This window comes from Rattus norvegicus, chromosome 2 (genome assembly GCF_036323735.1).
Source record: "Rattus norvegicus strain BN/NHsdMcwi chromosome 2, GRCr8, whole genome shotgun sequence".
Classification (NCBI taxonomy): domain Eukaryota; kingdom Metazoa; phylum Chordata; class Mammalia; order Rodentia; family Muridae; genus Rattus; species Rattus norvegicus.
In genome coordinates, this window is record NC_086020.1 from 59,827,225 (window position 1) to 59,846,561 (window position 19,337).

The 19,337-nt window shown below is 42.5% G+C and overlaps 2 protein-coding genes, 1 long non-coding RNA gene and 1 pseudogene across 18 annotated transcripts in view; 2 read left to right on the forward strand and 2 right to left on the reverse strand.

Annotated features, from left to right (window-relative positions):
• Positions 1–13,114, forward strand: part of Ranbp3l (RAN binding protein 3-like) — a 55,269-nt gene extending 42,155 nt beyond the window's left edge. For 5 of the 8 annotated variants that reach the window (XM_039103541.2, XM_039103543.2, XM_039103545.2 and 2 more), the window contains 6 exons: positions 3,959–4,061; positions 4,553–4,680; positions 6,015–6,135; positions 7,980–8,122; positions 10,201–10,390; positions 12,166–13,114. In XM_039103541.2, coding sequence (XP_038959469.1) covers positions 3,959–4,061; positions 4,553–4,680; positions 6,015–6,135; positions 7,980–8,122; positions 10,201–10,390; positions 12,166–12,209 — 729 coding nt within the window. In that variant the 3' untranslated portion in view covers positions 12,210–13,114. Of the gene's footprint in view, positions 1–3,958; positions 4,062–4,552; positions 4,681–6,014; positions 6,136–7,979; positions 8,123–10,200; positions 10,399–12,165 lie in introns of those variants that run through there. The other 3 variants (XM_039103542.2, XM_039103544.2, XM_039103548.2) reach the window with 2 other exon arrangements.
• On the reverse strand, positions 1,458–2,361 carry Rps2-ps9 (ribosomal protein S2, pseudogene 9; annotated as a pseudogene).
• LOC120100736 (uncharacterized) lies at positions 10,141–18,942 on the reverse strand. Of its 4 annotated transcripts, none has more exons than XR_005500726.2 (3): positions 18,810–18,942; positions 13,539–13,623; positions 10,141–10,340 (listed from the first exon to the last, which is right to left on the reverse strand). It is a non-coding gene; the product is annotated as an uncharacterized LOC120100736 (long non-coding RNA). The 4 variants fall into 4 exon arrangements; XR_005500727.2 differs by lacking the exon at positions 18,810–18,942 and adding an exon at positions 16,902–18,000; XR_010063755.1 differs by lacking the exon at positions 18,810–18,942 and adding an exon at positions 13,740–18,000.
• Nadk2 (NAD kinase 2, mitochondrial) overlaps positions 17,630–19,337 on the forward strand; it is a 42,136-nt gene continuing 40,428 nt past the window's right edge. For 2 of the 6 annotated variants that reach the window (XM_006232014.4, XM_006232015.4), the window contains exon 1: positions 18,023–18,487. In XM_006232014.4, the coding sequence (XP_006232076.1) occupies positions 18,230–18,487 (258 nt within the window). In that variant the 5' untranslated portion in view covers positions 18,023–18,229. Of the gene's footprint in view, positions 17,732–18,022; positions 18,727–19,337 lie in introns of those variants that run through there. The other 4 variants (NM_001044252.2, XM_006232016.5, XM_063282248.1 and 1 more) reach the window with 4 other exon arrangements.

Genomic DNA, 19,337 nt, shown 5'->3' on the forward strand with positions numbered 1-19,337 from the left:
TCAGCAGCACTTTTTCTTTAAAAATCATTTGACTGCTTTATATGTTTATACTATGAACTTTAGCCATTCTCACACCTCTCTCCCACTCTCCTCTTCCTCTTTCTCCTGCTGGAGCTGTTCCCAAGTCTCCTGAGTTCATGTCTTCCTTTTCCGTGGGCCACTGAATTTAGAGTTCCTTGCCTGAGCATGAGAGAGAAGTTACTGGAGCGAGGGCAACTTCTCAGTGGTTACATTACTGAATAAATGTCCCCTGTTTACAGTAATGAGCCAATATGTTTTTAGTAACCACAGCTCAACGTTTACTTTGAAAAGCATATATATATATATATATATATATATATATATATAACCTTTTGCATTTGAAAAGAAAAGCCTGGGTACTTTACTTGTCTAGAAAATATATGTGTCAAGTGAAAACTCCAATTCATTTCTTGTTTGTTTGTTTCTTTTGTTTTGTTTCAAAACAAGGTCTCTCTGTGTAACAGCCCTGGCTGCCCTGGAACTCGCTCTGTGGGCCAGGCTGGTCTCAAACTCACAGAACTCTGCCTGCCTCTGCTTCCTGCATGCTGGAATTAGAGGCTCGTGCACACCATTGCCTGGATGTTGCTATCATTCTTATATAATCTCCCAGCTGCTGGGCCTTGCTCAAAACTTTGATTTCTAAGACAGCATCACTGAAAGCAAGGGGCAGCTTGTGGAGAAGCTGTAGCACACTTCCACACGTCCATGCCTCACAGGGTTTTCCAGTCTTTACTTAAATTAAGGTGATGTCTGAGCTGGGCCTAAGGGGGCTTGTCTTGGGGCTACTTTAAATGAGTCAGGTTAATGAAGTGGCAGAGATTTTTATGATCAAAGAACATGGTAAGTATGTATGAAAATGTCACACCATCCCCAGGGGCTGGGGAGATGGCTCAGTGGGTATGAGGACTTGCTGAGGAAGTATGAGCATCTGTTTGGATCTTCAGGATCTGTGTGAAAACTAGCCTAGCTAATGGCAAGCTTCTTGTTTTACAAGGGAATACGGTAATCTCATGGGACTAACATAGAGAGCCACAGAGGGGAACACCAATGACTTCCTCCTCTGCCCTCTGAACACCTGCACCCCACAGATGAGCACACTCACAGGTGCACCTGTACTACAAATGCATGATGCACACACATGCGCACACAGAGTGCCACAGCAAAATGCATTATTTTGTAAATTTGCATATGCTAATAAAAATGAAAAGAAAAACATTCTCAAATCTAGCCGATTCCAAGATTTTTAGGGCTTTCCTTTGGTCAGTTGGGGTTTGTATCTTGCTTGTTGTAGATATAACTAGGATTGTCCTCAATCGAAAGATAGTTCTGTGGCCTTTTAGCTTAAAGTACCCTGCTGTCATTCCCAAGAAGGCCATTTCTTTCTTTCTTTTTTTTTTAACAGACTTAATTCATTTATTTTTCTTGTATAAAAACCCTTATGTGGTAGCCACAGCTAGAGCCTGGGTCCTCTGAACAGAGACTCTGGTGTGGGTTTTCACAAGATGGTCAGTGAATTCCTGATAAGGAGACTTGGTGAACACAATCTGTTTCCAGAGGTCAGGGGTCAGGTAGCTGTAGGTCTTGGAGATGGCATCAAAGGTGGCCTTGGCAAAGTTGCCCAGGGTGGCAGTGCAGCCCCTGGCTGAAGTGTAGCAGTCGTCTATACCGGCCATCATCAGTAGCTTCTTGGGCACAGGAGCAGAGACAATGCCAGTGCCTCTGGAGGCAGGGATGAGATGCACCAGCACAGAGCCACAGCGGCCTGTGACCTTGCATGGCACAGTGTGGGGCTTGCCAATCTTGTTCCCCCAGTAGCCTCTCCGCACTGGGACGATCGAAAGCTTGGCCAGGATGATGGCCCCTCGGATGGCAGTGGCTACCTCCTTGGAGCACTTAACACCAAGACCAAGGTGGCCATTGTAGTCCCCAATAGCGACAAAGGCCTTGAACCTGGTCCGCTGGCCAGCCCGAGTCTGCTTCTGCACTGGCATGATTTTCAGAACTTCATCCTTTAGAGATGCACCCAGGAAAAAGTCAATAATCTCAGACTCCTTAATGGGCAGGGAGAACAGGTAGATCTCCTCCAAGGACTTGATCTTCATGTCCTTAACCAGGCGGCCCAGCTTGGTGACGGGGATCCACTCCTTGTCTTCAGCTTTACCTCCACGAGCCCCGCGGCCTCGACCACGGCCACGGCCTCCGCCACGACCGCGGCCCCTAAGGCCGCAGCCGAATCCTCCGCGGAAGCCGGAAGCCGCCGCGGCCTCCTAATCCTGGGCCCCCGGGTCCTCCGGGCCCTCCCGCTGCACCAGCGTCATCCGCCATTTGGTGTTTTCCTGAAGAAGAAGAAGAAGCAAGAAGGCCATTTCTAACTGGTGGTGCTGGTCCATGCCTCTCACCCTAGCACTGGCAGGCTGAGGTAAAAGGATAGATAGTCTGAGTCTAGCCTGTATTAAATAGTAAGACTATCTCAAACAGACAGAAAAGAAGGATGAGGAGGAGGAGGAGGAAGAGGAGGAGGAGGAGGAGGAGGAGGGGGAGGGGAGGAGGAGGAGGAGGAGGAGGAGAAGGAGGAGGAGGAGGAGGAATTCTATTAGTATCGGAGATATTGCTCACATCTTTGAATGAACCAAGCAAGCTTCAGATGAAAGTCCACTCAGTGTTTAGGCAACTTGGTTCATTTTGCATTTTCTTTTTCCAGGTTTGAAGTCCACCTAAGTAGTTATTCAAAGCTAAAGCAGACTGTACTCTAGAGAGGCTTACAATGTAAGAAAGGAGACAGAGACACCTATGGGAACAAGCTACCACTGGGTCCACAGAGGTTGGGTCTGAGTGAACACTTGTCAGTATGTCACGTGGACATTTTGGATGTGGTTTATGAACGGACCAGAGTTTCCCATTTCTCTCAAAGAGAATGTCCTAAGGATGCTGGAGCAGTCCAGAGAGTTTGTGTTTTTCCTCTAATTAACCTCGTGAACCCATAGCCTTGTGATATGGGGGGGTCAAGGTGCATTCCTGACTTGTTGGCTGACTGTGCTTTTTAAATTTGTCACCGATCTCTCTGAGCCTGAGCCGGCATTTCTATTTTCTAAAAGTGAAGGTGCTGACAGTTCATCATCATGTAGTTTCAGGGACTACACTGATTTCCTATTCAATAACATGGAAGAATCCCGAGTCCATAAAGGCAAGATTTAAAAGTGTACTTAGGTAGCACTGTTCCACATTCACTCTTCTGCAGGGGTTACCCAGAGCTCTGATTGGCACAGTTGTTAATCTTTTGTCACAGCAGATATACGGTGTGTTGCAAGTGACTGTCAGTGGGCTGGGGAGATGTCGCCGTGGTAAAGCTCTTGCCATGAAGCCTGGTGACCTGAGCTTGATCTGAGGAACCCACACAGTGGAAGAAGAAAACCAGTTCCAGCAAGTTGCTCTCTGATCTTCACACATGCGCCTTGGCACGTGCAGGCCTAACACACACACACACACACACACACACACACACACACACACACACACACAATTGGCTATTGACAAACATTGTTAAAGGAAAACTTAGGGTTCCTGTTCTCTGAAACATCTAGTGGAGTGTTCATTCCTGGAAATAGACAACAGTGGTGACTCTCTGGGACCCCTGAAAAACACTGTAAGAGAAGCCAATGGTGCTTTGGCCAGCCTGGTGGGACACAGAAGGACAGCCCCCTGCTTCCTGCTTCCAGCTTCTCTTATTCCCTAAAACCAGACCCATCTGGACAGGCTAGGATAGTGGGTTCTCAAACCAATGCTTCACGACAGTTACCGAGTTCTCTGTGCAGAGGGAGCCTGGAACAAAACCCAGTAGCTGTTTCTTGGGTGCTGAATTGAGAAAGAAAATCTATCTTTTGGCTTACTGCAAATATCTAGGTATAAGATTAAACAATGCATATTTCCCCCCACTTAGGGCACTCAAAAGCTTACCCAGCATCCACTTCAAAATCTTTCATATGCCAAGGAAAAATCATTCAAATCTCTTTTGAAGTTTCCTAATGTTGCTTCAAATTCAGGTAAGAACTGTTTCATTTATAAAATATTTAACTTCAATGTCTCCTATTGTTTTTGTTGTTGTTGTTGTTTTTGTCTTGTGCTTATTTTTCAATGTGTATGAGTGCTTTATATGCATGATGTGTGTACCCCAAAACACCAGATCCTTTGGGGCTGGTGTTATAATAGCCATCATGTGGGTGCTGGGAATAGAACAGCAGACAGCACTCTTAATCACTGAGCCATCTCTCCAGCCCCTTGTCTCTTATTAAGTAAATGGCATTTACTTAATGTCCACACAACTTAAAAGCCTATAATCCACTATTAAAATTGTTTTAGTAAGGATTAAAATATAATAAACTTTAAAATTACTGACTTAATACTAAGAGAAAGTAAATTAGGTGGCTTTAATCTCCTCAAATTTGACCTTTAAAATGTGAAGTAAGATATAACAAATTCTTTCCATGGCAGAGAAAACAGTCTTATATATTTTTCTTCCTGTATTTCTTTGAAGCAGAACCTATTAAAAACATATCCCTAATCGAATCAGCAGCTGCTTTTTCCTCCAAACCATCACAAAAATGCTTGCTTGAGAAGATCGATGTCATAACAGGAGAAGAAACAGAACATAATGTGTTAAAGGTTTGTATGCTACGTATTGCTTTTCCTCATCTTACGTAGACTAAAGCTAGGATCAGCAGAAACATCAAAAATAGCTAGGAATAGATAGAGATGGTTTCATGATGACTAAGTTGCTTGAATAAAAACTGTTTGAGGCTTGTAAACACCACTAAGATGCTGTAATCTTCTCTGTGTGTGCATATGCATGCATGAGTTCATGCTTGTGTCTGTGTGTGTGTTTGTGTGTGCATACATGTGCATGCATGTGTTTGCATATGTGTGTGTGTGTGTGTAGGTTTACAACCACTCACTCTAGTCCTCTAAGAAGAAAGAGGCAGGGATCCTAACTTTAGAATCCTTTTGCTTCAGTTCCCTGTGTTCGGGGTTACATGGTGGGCTAGGATCCCACTTCATATTTCTCTTGTCTGCTCTCACAACTGTGCCATTACTTTGAGTGAGTCTAATACTGAACGGTGAGTTGATTCTAGTTTGTTAAAGTGTAGACTTTTGTATAAATCAAGAACCTCACAGGCATACCACATATCTGATTCAGTGCTAAATGTTGTCAGGGTAGTCACTATAGCCTCACTGTTTGTTTAAAGGCACTAACCCCCCCTCCCCCTTTACCCTTCTCCATTTTCTCCTACGCTATCCACTCCCTGTCATTTCCACTGCGACCCAAGGATACTTTCAGTCTAAGTAAGCGCATCTCAAGGTATAGTTCTGGCCTAACTGACGTAACTACTAGGGCGCCCATCGCTGGTGCACTTTTCATCCGGATGTACTGATGACGTCATATGCATGGGAGTAGTTGAGAACTGGCAACCACTAAGTCACCACAAGGGACCCTGTGTTATCACGCCATATAGCTCTCCATGTCTGTGTGCTGTGTTTGAAACATGTTAGCATGCAAATCACTCCATAATTCATTTCTTTCAAAAAGCATTATGTGGCCAAAATAATAACAAGTTTAACGCAGTTGTTGGCATATAAAGATATTAGATAAGAAAACACAAGTATGCAAGGTATCCTACAGTTTTATAAAAAGATGTATGTATGTATGTATGTATGTATGTATGTATGTATGTAATACAACAGTCGCTGCTTCTTACAGTAGTGGAAAATGGAGAACAAGAGTTGGTAACTGTTTTATTCCTGTTTTATGATTTTGCAGTTTGAACTATTTAGAGATTGCGTGTTCTAGAAAGTTAAGTAAATCTCAACATCTAGTCTATTTATCATTAACAGAATAATTTAGTACAAGATAAACCAGGTATAATAGTGTCAGGGCACAAAAAAAAAATGTAATCTGGAAAAATTTAACATATTGGACTTTTATAAAAACTGTCATTTAGATCAACTGCAAGATCTTTGTATTCAACAAAGCCACACAGTCCTGGAGTGAAAGAGGCCAAGGGGTTTTGAGACTGAACGACACAGCCGGCAGTGAGTGCGGGACGCTGCAGTCAAGACTGAGTAAGGGACAGTCTGTGAGCCATGCTTTCTCAGGGCAAATCGTCTCATGTGGGTGCAACTGCTTTCTGTCGATGTGTTGTAAGACACAGCGATAGGTCCGAGGATGGACTACAGTATGTCTAATGTGCTAGAGCTCCCTTGTCAGGCAGCATGGGTCCCAGTTTTCATTCCACCACTGACTAGCGACCCCAAAGAAGTGGCGTTGACCTTACGAATTCAGAGTGTGAATAATTTAGTCTGTGGCTTCTTCCGTGTCTGTGAGATTTACAGAGACACTGCAATTCAAATCTTTTGGAGCTACTGTGGACGTTTGATGAGGGGCTGTGTGGAAAGCACCTGTGTCAAAGCTAAGCAGCCGCACACCTGAGCGGTGGTCCCGTTGGTATCGGAAGGGGCGTAAAGCAATCAGCTTTGCAAGGCATAGAGTCTGGGGGAAAGACGTACCTGACACATCATGGACCATTGGCATCCTGACACAGCGTGGAGATGGGGTGAAGGGTCGGTTTCTGTGGAACTAAGTGTATGATGTTTAGTCCTGTAGCATGTGGGTGGACAGAGGCTGGGGAAAGATTGTATATGTCTTACATCCAAAGGGCACCACTGGGCTTTGTTCCGAGGCCCCGGATGCAAGTGAGCATGGGCAGAGGCTGGTGTGGTGGATTTTGTGTCAGTCAATTCTGAGAAGTTAAAGTTTTGAAGGAAACGACAAGTAGGATCTGGACCTGTACATGAGGATTTGTTGCATTTCAAATGTCAAGCTCAAAGAATGGGAAGGAATAGAATTCAGATCAAAAGAATGGGAACCGGGGTCTTCAACCTTATAATGGACAAACAGGTTGCTGAGTAATGCAACTAAGTGACATTTGCCAGGCAGTACTGGCTGTTGTCTACTCTGGTTTATTTCTACTGCTTGCCAGAAACAAACAAACAAACAACAAACAAATAAAACAACCAAACACCTTGTTGGTGGTGGTGATATTGTTGTTATGTGGGTAGTGTGGGTTCACTATTGGAAGCAGAAAATAAATCAACCAAAGAATAGATAAGACCATTTTAGGGCCTACCTTCTAGGAACAATCTGCTAACAATGCATTCTGTGGGTGTCATTCTCTGTACACTTCTATGTCACTGTCCAGTTTGTAGTCTATGGTGCTAGGTTGATCTGGCCTTTTCTACATAGTATTCCATGACCATCTTCCCACATGAGTATCTCTTCTCAGTATTTTTTTAAAGTTTTATTTATCTATCTATTCATTCATTCGCGTCTTTATTTATTCAATGTGGATTGGTGTTTTACCTGTATGCATGTCTGTGTGTGAGTGTAGGATCCACAGGAACTGCAGTTACAGACAGTTGTGAGTTGCCACGTGGGTGCTGGGAATTGAACACGTGTCCTCTGGAAGAGCAGACAGCACTCCTGACTGCTGAGCCATCTCCAGCCCCTCTCCTTGGTACTGTCAATGGATTTGTAGTTTTCTTCCTAATGGCTGAGCTGTAAGTTATCTGATTCAATGTTTTGACACTATGTTTTTCTTTTCATCATAAACATTTCTCAGATAATCTTCACATCACCAGATCTTAAAAAGAAGCACCTCAAATTTAATAATTTAAACATTCTAGAGAAAATACAATTCTAACACTGAAACTAAAGTAAGTAAACAAATAAACTTTCCCTGACTTAAGGCCTATTTTGAAAACCAAGTTTTAATCTAGTTGAATTACCACTCACTAGTGAAAACGTGGCTTGAGAAACAGTTATAGGATTATCTTTTCCTTCAAAAAACCTTTTTTAAAGGTCAAGACACTGTGACCCCCGATTTGACTTACTCTTCTTCCTCTCACAGTCATGCGCAACCAAGGCAGCCTGAGGCTGGTTCTCAATAGCAGACTCTGGGCTCAGATGAGGACTCAAAGAGCAAGTCATAAAAGCTTGCGGATAACCGCGACTGATTTAGAAGACGACCGCATAAAAATATTCTTAATTCAGGCAAGTTATAAATCTCAGTGATGATTGATTGTCCTGCTAATATAATAATTAGCCTGTTGCAGTCCCTAATTCATTTTGCTTATGATAATTTGCACGGCTGGCAAAGAAATCAGCCACTCATTATGGCTACTGACTGTCTAATATGGCCTAACGTCTATTCATCTTGACACCAAAGTCAAAATTCTTCAGTTGGCCCTTGTTCTAAGACACCTGGATGTCTTTTCCCATCATTTCCTTTACTGTTAAAATTATGTTAACAAGTATTTATGCTTCCAAGTCACTACATTGTAAGAAGTGACCCCTTGGAGGTTGAAACCTGTCACTCGCCCAGAGAAGGGAGGCTTATGATCACAGACCAGGAGTCAGCGAGGAATGGAAGAGCACAGGACAGCACATTACTGCCAGGCCGACGGCAGATTCCAATTCTGGACATGAGTGAATCTCCAGGGTAACGGGATAGAAGCACAGTTGAGCTGTTCCCTGCGGCAGGAATGCCTGACCTCAAATACAAGCTACAGATCCAAGAGAGCTGCCAAGAACAAGGCCATCTTCCCCCACCCCCAGCTTCCAACCTCTAGCTGAGTTTTCCCCATAGCCTGAGACTGGGAAGACTTGAAAATATAGATTACCCAAATGATACCAGAGTAGGTGGTAATCTAACCGGTTAGGCTTCCACTAAATAACGGAGAAAAAATGGTATGCGATAATACCAAGAAAGAGAATGAGATAATGACTCCTGTTTATCACAGAAGTCATGAGACTCCTGCCCAGTGGTTTTCGGTGGGTAAAGCATTGTGGCGGGAACTGAAACTAACTCTACCCACCCTCACCACAGCGCTGCCCAATGCTTGACCCACACTGGCTTTTAAAACTGTGGCACATTCACAGGAGAGAAACAAACCAAACCAAACACAATAAAAATCGTTTTTTTTTTGTTTTTTTTTTTTTGTGATCACTATCAACATTTTAGTATTCTATCAATAGGCTAAGCATCCTTGATTTAAAACATTGGAATCCAGAATGCTCCCAACTCTATCATTTCTGAACGTCAATGGAAGTTTCCACACCTGACCTTGTGTGTCAAAGACAACAAACAAGGCACACTAAAATATTGTAGAAAATTTCCTACAAGTTATGTATGCAAGGTGTGTATGAGCTGTAAATACATTCTATGGTTAGTCTTGGGCTCCATCCACAGAATAATCTCACCGTGTATGTGTAAAATGTATATTATAAAATCAGGAGAAAACCAGATACATACATACCCATACCAATGTGCCACATTGTATTAATTGTGTGACCTCCAGACAAGCTATTCAGCATTCAATAAACTGGCTAACTCACATGGGGAATGGAGGTAACAAAAGTATACTTTATAAAGCTGCTGAGATCAAACAGCTAAAATGACTACAAAATCCTAATTTTTCTTACTCGAAGTGAGGGCTTTAATGCCGTAACTTAGATAAGACTTTATTTTTTTCAGTCACAATTTTTTTCATTCATAAAGGGAAGAGGTAGTATCTATCTGTATTCCTTGTTTTTGCTAATGTAAATGGGATAAGAACACAACAGCGAGCGCTGTGCCAATATCAAAGAGCTACTGCCTTCATTTTCTATTAATGACAACCAAAAACGAGCTTCAGGAGGTTTTTGAGAAGTATGATGTCTGAAGACGTCACCCGTTCCTCCGGAGCCCGGCTTCTCCACAAAGCCATGTGGGTGAAGTGATGATGGAAAGAGTCCTTAAACGTACAGTGGTCTGCAGCGTAAGGCAGCAGAGGAAGAACTAACTTCAAGACTTAAATTCAAACAGGATTCTTAAGTGACAAAGCTGTATTTTCTCAATTTTAAATGTACGGATTGAGACCTCATCGCTTTACTCATGTTGGGATACAATGTGGTGTAAAACAAATCCACTTCACTTTTTTTTTAACATGTTGGGCTGTTGGTATTTATTTGCCTTCCAGATTTATGAACAGAATTCCTTCCTTTATAAACAGGGAGAGATCAAAACGATGTAAGCATGGCTGTATTTATTCATTACTCACAGTCTTAACAACTTCATTTTTCTCTTGAAGGCTAGTGCCAAAGACATAGGCTTTCTGTATGCAGCAATACACCACCGTCTCGTTGCCCTTCGAAGCCTCGGTCAGCAGGGTGATGGTGGTCCAGCCGGAAAACAGGCGGATACAGTCCTGCCGCAGGTCAGCGGCGGGAGCTGTGATGAGGATGAGGATGACATCACACAAGTCACTAAAACTGGACCAGGTAAATAATTCTTGCTTCCTTGGGTCAAAGTCTAAGAGCAACCTAGCAAGCACAGGCCAGTTTATTGAAGAGGCTCTTCAGCTATTCTGAGTGAGTGGTGGTTGGAGTCTGGCTGTTTGAATCCAGAAGTGGGTTGGAAAAAAAAATCTGTCTTTTAAGAGTGATCTTCAAGTCAGTATCTATATCTGCCTATCAATTCCAAAAAGACTGTTTTCACAATTGAACATAGTACATTGCTGCCTTGAAAGTAAGCACTACGCATACTCATTACCCACGGTCCAGTCAATGGCTTAGCTGGAGGAATTAGCAGTGTATGCAATGGGGATCCAGTAAATCTAGTTAAGTCCTGAAAATCCTATTTGTTCCTTTTTTGGAATTTGATTGCTTAGAGAAACACCTAAATTGTGTAAGTATTATTATCTGCAAGGTCCTCCTTTGACTAGGGCAAAAAAAGACGACTATTTAAACCTGGGTGAGAATTTACTAAGGCTGAAACTGAATCAGGAGCAAACAGGTTTTCAGAGTTGACTGTTTGTCCTGATGTGTGTGTTTAAAAGTACTATACATCATTGTTGGTGGGGGGCGGTGCCAAAGACCTCGTAAGTGCTGCTCTGTTCTATGGCTGTAGCTAATCTAAAGGAGTCATGCAGTCATTTTCAGTGACAATTTCACTTACCCTGAATTCCATCTATTGGGACTTAACAACATCAAATGATAATGCAATGAGCATTCCCAACTTTCAATCATTTTAAAACCTTAAAGCTGCTTTAATTATACATTATTTAAAAAATTATCAAAGAACATATAAAACAGGATGAAAGACTTTAATATTAAAATTATAATTAAAAGGAAAATTCTACCATAGGTGCAGATTAGGATCACATGTTGCTTGATTTAGTAAGCCTGAGAATTACAGGAGTATGATTTTCTACTTTAAACAAATCTATTAAGCAGAGGGTTTATGATTCTCTAAATTCTATAGAAGGGATAAGTAAATTATCTTTTATATGTTTATATTGTCCACAATACAATGAAGTCTATTAGAAATGTCAACTTGAAATAGAGAGGAGACCACAAAACTTAATCAATGAGACACAGTCCTGAAACTTTCACTTTTGGGAGGGTTGATATGCAACTCTCTTACTGCTAAATCAATGGAAACAGTGTAAGGCAGCTGTCAATCGCCAGACCCTTTCCTCTGCCTTGTATCCCCCTTGCCCAATCTCTTCTTCAGGATGTCTCCCAAGCAGTGCTAGAATGTTACAGAAGCTATAAAATGTATGTTTGCCTATGAATTAAGTAACATTTTCCTTGTCAGAAAATGTCATCTTTAAGATTATTAGTAACATTGTTGGTGAGATGGTTCAGCATGCAAAGCTTGTGTCAGGCAAGCCTGACAACTGGAGTTTGAGCCCTGGAACATATGTGAAGTGGGAAGGAGAGAACCAACATCACTAACTTATCCTCCGGCCTCTGTGCATATGCCTTGCACACGTGTGCTCTCCCATCACACAAACACAAAATGATGATGATGATAAAGATTATGATGATGATGGTGATGATGATGATATTAAATCCAAAAGCTTGAAAGAAGAACACACCAACTACGTTTGCTATAGGGTGGGAGTAAAAATTATTAGCAATATTTTCTAATGTTAATTATAAAAACATTTTTATCTTTCATTTCTTTATCACTAAGCTACTTATGTTTATCTGCATTTGATATTAAGTCTAAATATAATACTGTGTAATAAGATATTTTAAATTTATCACAGATCCTTCAAGGTGGAACCACAGACAGTCAATTGTCTGTTTGTAAGCCTTCTCTGCTAAAAACGTGACATCTACAGAAAGAGTAGCCACTCCACTGAAACGCCAGACCATCCTGAGAAGACTCTACTCCCACCTTAAAGAGTTTTTTTTAATTAAAGAAACAAACACAGTTATTGTAATTAAAAGTTTTATGTTTTACATTTTTATTATTGTGGACAGAATTTAAGAAATGAACTTCAGAATTTATCCTTTTGTGGATTACTCTAGAATAGTATTTGTTAATTAATTTGGACTATTCATCACATTGATGGATATATTAATTAAAAGTACAAATGTTGGCTTTGATAAACCTTTGATAAATATCTAAAGTATTTATTTTAAGCCATACATTGTCTGGCTATAGAACAAATATTTTACTAAATTTACAGTCATCTCTTTAAAAAAATATAACTGCAAGGCATTTCATTAAATCATATGAAATGTATATTTTCACTTATGCTTTGAATCTCCTAATACATATGTTCAAGTAAGAATTCTTTTACAAGAGTGTCCATTTGAGGACTTTTATCCATTGCATCTTCCATATTTGACTCAAAATCAGCTCACAAGAGTTGATAAATAATGGAACAAAATGTAATGTATTACATATGTGTCACAAATATACAGAAGGCAAATATCAATGTGCTTTATTTATGTCTTAATAGTCTAGTCAGTGTAAGGCTATGCAGAAGCCATTTTATAACAAATGTATTGTATATGGCCAAATGAGTATCTCAACTCCCATCATTGTCATATGATTTCAATGATTTTACAGATGTTTTATGCCTTTTTCATATTTTAGAGATTCTTTATGAATCATGCATGAAAGATCCATGTCAGAATTTAGCCATATTCTATTTTATTAGTAGCCCTAAACTATCTCATTACAGAATAAAGATTCAAGATCCTAAATTGTTTTGAATGTGTGCTGAACCCTGATACCCTTGTAATAAGGGCGTAACTTTACAAACTGCTACGTCGAAGAAAATATCCTTTGGAAACATACATGTGAAAATATATTTTAGAAGTTGGCAGTGCTTTACTGCCTCCATACAGCCAAATATCCGCGTATGCATATTTGTTAACCAAATCTCAGCTCAAATCTGAAGGTTAGCATATAACGGCTGGACAAGGTCTTTTAGAGTGGGATTGAATTAATATGTTCGGAAGAAGAGAGAAAAGGTATAGAGAAGAAAGACTTACCATCAGGGGAAGGAGTAAACACAGATAATTAAAATTCTGTCTCCCCCCCCACTCTGTGGTAGAAAGAAATCAGATACTTCTTACTAGAAACATAATCAGGGAGGCCTTTGAAGAAGATAAAGTATTGGCTCACCTGTAGGATGTTAGCTTTGTGCTTGTTAAAGTGAAGCAGAGAACAGAGACCTTTATCTCTTGGCATGTTTCTTCTTGTTACCACACTGGAATGGAAACGAAGTCATTTTTGTCTGTGTGTGTTCCAAATATTTTAATATAAGTAGAATCGACTGAATTGCTTTGGTCTTCCACACAGATGGCAAGTGAGAAACAGACTTACTTGTAACCTATGCAGAAATGCCAGGAGGTGCCCGAGTAGGTTAGAATGTCAGCAAGGCAGAGAGACAGTGCCAACCTCAGGGTCGTGAAACAGCGACTCAGAGCAGAGACACAACATACGGTGCAAGAGTCCTCCATCTTGATTAGAAGAAATATTTCCTAGTTTTTCTTTACCTTGTATTTTCATCTAGCCTTACCCTGCCACCACTTTTTGTGTTTTCTACTTTCCTTGTCTCCTTTCAGTGTGAAGCAATCAATTATACAATAATATTCACTTTCATAAGTTATTCAGACAGATGAGTGTGTATCTTACACTCTGGATTCCCATATAAGCTGTTTTTTTTAAATTAAAATCTGATTAACTAATCTCCAAATATATTACATATGTATCTAATTTTATATTGAATTATGTATCTTATATAAAGAAAATCTAAATATTGCCTTTCAATAGTATTTGCCTTTCAATAGTTGTTTAGCATAATTATGAATCATTACAAATGTTTCCTGTTACAAAAGATTATTTTACATCCTTTTTGTTGCTGTGATAAAGTATCAGAACCAAGGATACTTACAGAAGGAAGACTTGGTTTGAGTTCAGAGTTCCAGAGAAAGAATACATAGTGGTGGAGAAGCTTTGTAGTATGCAGGCAGTAAGGAAGCTAAGAGTTCACATCTGCAGCCACACACAGAAGCCAGAGTGGACTGGAAGAGGGACCAGGCTATAAACCTTCAAAGCCCAACGCCAGTGACATACTTCCTAAATCGTATCCCAGTGTCACCAACCAGAGCTAAGTGTTCACATACTTGAACCTATGGGGGGCATTTCTCAAACCACCACTCACATTTTTTATAGCCAGAGATGCCCTTCAACCACAGGGAAAATAACTGTCCAAGTCCTAGACTATATGACAATTGTGAAGAAGGGGTGTGCATCTCTCAGAGTTACATGTGCATGAGTGTGCACAAACCGGGAAGAGTACATTGAAGACCTGGAAACCTCCAAACCTCAGGTATCAGTGACAGACAGTGTGTTCAGAAAATGGTAGGGACAGTAGTGTCAGCTTAAGGTGTGGCTATCATTTGTTGCATGGATCATTCATTAGAAAACCACGTTGGCTTTGCAATATTGTACCACTGGGATTAGAGTTTGAAATCTGGTATCTTTAAAATTTTCCTTTTTGTCTGAGAGTATGTGAAACTGATACCCTGTCAAAGGAGTTCCAGGAGTTTTGTGCTTTTGTATTGGTCAGATCATACTTACAGAATATACTCTACTATACTGATTAATTTTTTAAAATACCAGACACACTTATCAAACTGGATTATAGGAGTATAGTAGAACTTCTAAGACAGTATTTGTAAACCTTAGTAATGGTGGAATTATGGAAATGACAGATGAATGGTTTAGCCTAATAAGGTCTTGATGATTTGATAGTATTCTACTAGAATATTACTAGGATTTCTTAATTTCTATCTATCTATTGGATAAGAGTATTTCGCTATGAACTTAATTTGTATCTTTCTGATTTTTAATATGACTGAACATCTCTTCAGGGGTTTATTTACTGCATGCCATTTAAGAAAAATTTTTAATGGTTTTGCAAAGCTAATTATGCTAATTATTGTCATTTTTTGTGGCTTTCTAGTATATATAGCATAAAAACCAAGCTCCTTAGTGTCACTATAACACTTACTGTAAGCTTTCTCCATAGCTTCCCAGTGTTGTGTACTACTCATGATTTACAAGGAATTCAAAATTGCTCCTCCACTGGGTTTCTACACATTTGTTTATGCTATTTCTCTTGCAGAAATTCCTTCTCATTCTTGATGGCACTACTATTTTACGACCTGTTACTTCAGGACATTCTTCCAAACATGCTCCTCTTAATTCTTATAAAGCACTCTGTAGAATTCTACCATTGTATGACCTCTGGCTCCTAAAGAACAGAGACTCTTTATCGTTCAGTTTCTAGCACCTGATAGGGTGTTCTAGTCAAATATAATTTAGTGTCCACTCACATGTTGTACATTTGAACCGAAGTGACATCATCCTATAGAAAGCTATGAGTAAGAATTTGAAATTTAGAGGAACCGTATGGGCTAATGATGTTGGTAATAGCTGAAGTCATTTAAGGCAAAGGGGACTAGTAGTTTAGGGTCTAATTCACAGCAGACATGGGGTCAGGTATTTATCCATTGATGTACAACTTTACAAGGTCGCTACTGTTTTATAAATGAGAAAATAGGCTCAGAAAGGTTACACAACCAGTTCAAGGTTCACAAAGTAAATACACACTAAAGTTGGGATTTGAGTCAGTCTTTCAAGGCCCAAACTCTTCATTACACAACAGCACATGGATTCACCAAGTAGAATGGAGTAGGGGTGGAAAATGATGAGGGAGAATGCTAGAAAAGAGACAGGCCTAGAAAGAGGGGGACTGAAAGGTGGAAGGAACACCCTTAGCGATTGTGTGCCAAGAAACAACAGCCAAATACTCCAGAAAGAACTGAGCCGCCCCAGTGCTTTCACAAAAATGAGTGATTTAAGAACTAAATGGTATCTTCTGAACTTCCATCTGGTCATTTGGTAACTTTGGAAACAGTAGTGGTGAAGTAAGCACAGGGAGAAGTTAAAAAGGTTGGTAGTTCCCATAATCATGGATTAGAAAAGTAAGTCAACCAAACGCCCCCAACCTGCCCTGATCCCCGCCCCCCAAAAGAAAAGGTTGGCTGTAAGAATGCATTGGTAAGAATGTATTGATGACTGATGATTCTGTCCAGAACCTGCATCAGTGGTTTTCAACCTTCCTAATCCTGCCATCTTGTAATACAGTTCCTCATGTTGTGGTGACCTCCCCTCCCCAACCATAAAGTTATTTTGTTGTTACTTCATGATTATAAGTTTTCTACTGTGATGAAACATAATGTAAATATCTGGTATACAGGACATCTGATATATGACCTAGAGGTTGAGAACCACTGAATATGGGAGTTAGGGAACAGGTAAACAACTGGGGCCTAGACATGGGGATCTTTAAGAACTGAAGTGGAAAATCCAGCAAGGAGAATTCAAGATACATCTGAGAAGATGGCGTAGTAATTCAATACGTAATGTTTTGGAGAGGCAGAAGAAAGAATCCAAAATAAGGTTTGACAAGGATACCCCATTGAGATGTTTCCAGCTAGAAGTGGGAGTCAGGAATGTAGTTTTCTGTAACCTGAAGAGAAAATAGGTCCAGTATTACAGTGGCATCTGAGTCTCACAAACACGAAATAGCATGCCTGGAATCCAGAGGCCAGGACTGCAAAGGAAAGAGGCTTCCACAGCAAGGACCTCAGGGCAGGAGCCACCTACTAGGACATACACTGTCTTCTGACTTTTCCTCCAGAGTAACTTTCCCTTTTATTCTTAATCAGTTTAGATCTCTATGGTTGTGTAACTGTTCCTACAGACTCTGACAACTTCCCTTGCTCTAGCTTCCAAGACTACCCAACGTTCCAAAGCCAGATCAATAATCATCAAACACTGCTCTGAACTTGCCTACAGGATAGAGTGCAAAGTGCAAAACATTCTTAACCCTTCAGTTCGGCCCAAAGCAGCTTTCTGACCTTATCTCCCGGCTAGACAGACACACACGACTAGACAAAACTCCTTCCCTCATTATTCCCCCACGTTTCTCCCTGACAGCACTGTCTCTCTAGGCTAGTGTTTTTTGGCGGTCACAGGGACAAGAAGCTTAGGGCTCTGAGCTCGGGCTAATGCTCCGTGATCCTTCTCGGTAGCTGTAATTCCTCTCCCTAATAAAGGGCTCGGCATCTTCATCTGCCATTAGTCCCGGCAAAACGACGCCACCTGGAGCGAGGTCATCGCCCCCAGATCTTACTCCAGCGATGGACACATCAGCTATCCAGCAGACACTGGTTAAAATTTACCAAAGACAAGCATGGCAACCACCCAGAAAAGCTAGCAAAAATGAAACAACTGTGGGGAAGGTGCGCAAGAAACTTGCTTTCCCGCCAGGGGCTCAAAACTCCGCCTGCACCCCCTACGCCGCCCCAGACCGGTTCCAGCTGGATTTCTTCAGGCAGCTCAAACGTCAAATAGAATTCCTGCCCTTTCCCGACCACAGCCAATCCCCGCAGCCCCTCGGGCTCCCAAACCTTCCGGACCTCTGATTAGCTGACAGATCGGGCCTGGGGGCGGGTTCAAAGCGACCTCTGTGAAAGGGTGGAGAGGGAGGTGGGGCGGGACCGAGAGGCTATTGCGCAGGCGCCGAAGGAAACGAATAAACAAACAAACAAAACCCACCGCTCTCGGGCCAGCCCCGATCCCCGCCTCCCCCGTCCTCCCGGGGCTCCCCGCCCGCGCCTGCGTCTGGGCACGTCCCCTCTAGTGGCGCGTTCCACGCACGTCCCCGCACTTAACCTCTGCACGCCCGGCGTGGTGCTGGCGGCGGGGAGCGCGAGCCTGCAGCCGCAGCCCCGCGGACCATGACTTGCTACCGGGGCTTCCTGCTGGGCAGCTGCCGGCGCGTGGCGGGGGGCCGCGCGGCTCTGCGGGGCTCGGGCGCGGAGGGGCGGCGGCACTTGGGGCACGGGCAGCCGCGCGAGCTGGCGGGCGGTGGTAGCCCCGCCGACGGCGGCTTCCGCCCCTCGCGGGTGGTTGTGGTGGCGAAAACCACCCGCTATGAGTTCGAGCAGCAGCGGTACCGCTATGCGGAGCTCTCCGAGGAGGACCTGAAGCAGCTGGTGGGTCCTGGCGGGGGACGGCTGGTACTGGGGGTGGGGGCGGGGGTGCGACTGAGTCTTGCGGGCCACAGGACACCCTCAAAGCCCAACGGCCTGCCCCCGATTGCCTGTGGTCCCCCTGGAGCATGGGACTAGGGTGCTCTGAGTCTGCCTTAGAGGGGCCCCCCGGGACCGGGACTTGGGAAGCCACGTGTATCCTCGCCCCAGCCTCTGAAGTATGGACTCCGATCACTGAGAAGGTGAGGGTTGTTCGCCCTGTTTGCCCTGGGGACCTCTCCCCAGGCCACCGGGAGAAAGAAAATTATCCGGCACCGCCACTGACCGTGGAGAGAGGGCCGAGGTGCCGCGGTCACACCCCCTTCTCGTCTGGGGACGGAGGCCTGGCCAGGGAAAGAGCCCTGCTGCAATGTGGTGGCCGCTCCAGGGTCTCTGGCCGCTTGAGAAGCGCCTGAGACAGCGAGGCAGGCAAGCTGACCCGAGATATGTTTTTGTATAGGAAGGTCAGATAAGGAACAAGTAAAAGTAAGCAGGATAATAGGGGAAGGGATGTGCCCCTGCCTCTGAAGTAACAGGGCCTCCGCCATACACTGTCTTCGGTGTGTTTACTAATAGCTTTGCCAGGTATGCAAACCCATGTGTGTATGTGTGTGGGAGAATTGAACCCAGAGTTCGAGCTTCCCCATTTTTGAAAAAAATAAAAAGACTTTGTGCTACCCAGTAACTTTCAGGAAATGAGTTGTTAGCAATTTATCTAGAAAAACCTCCATTATGCGTTTAATTGTTGACTTCAGACACCTGAAGGCTTTAGAATCAATTGTACATAACCATTATTCAGTTATGTACAAGAATG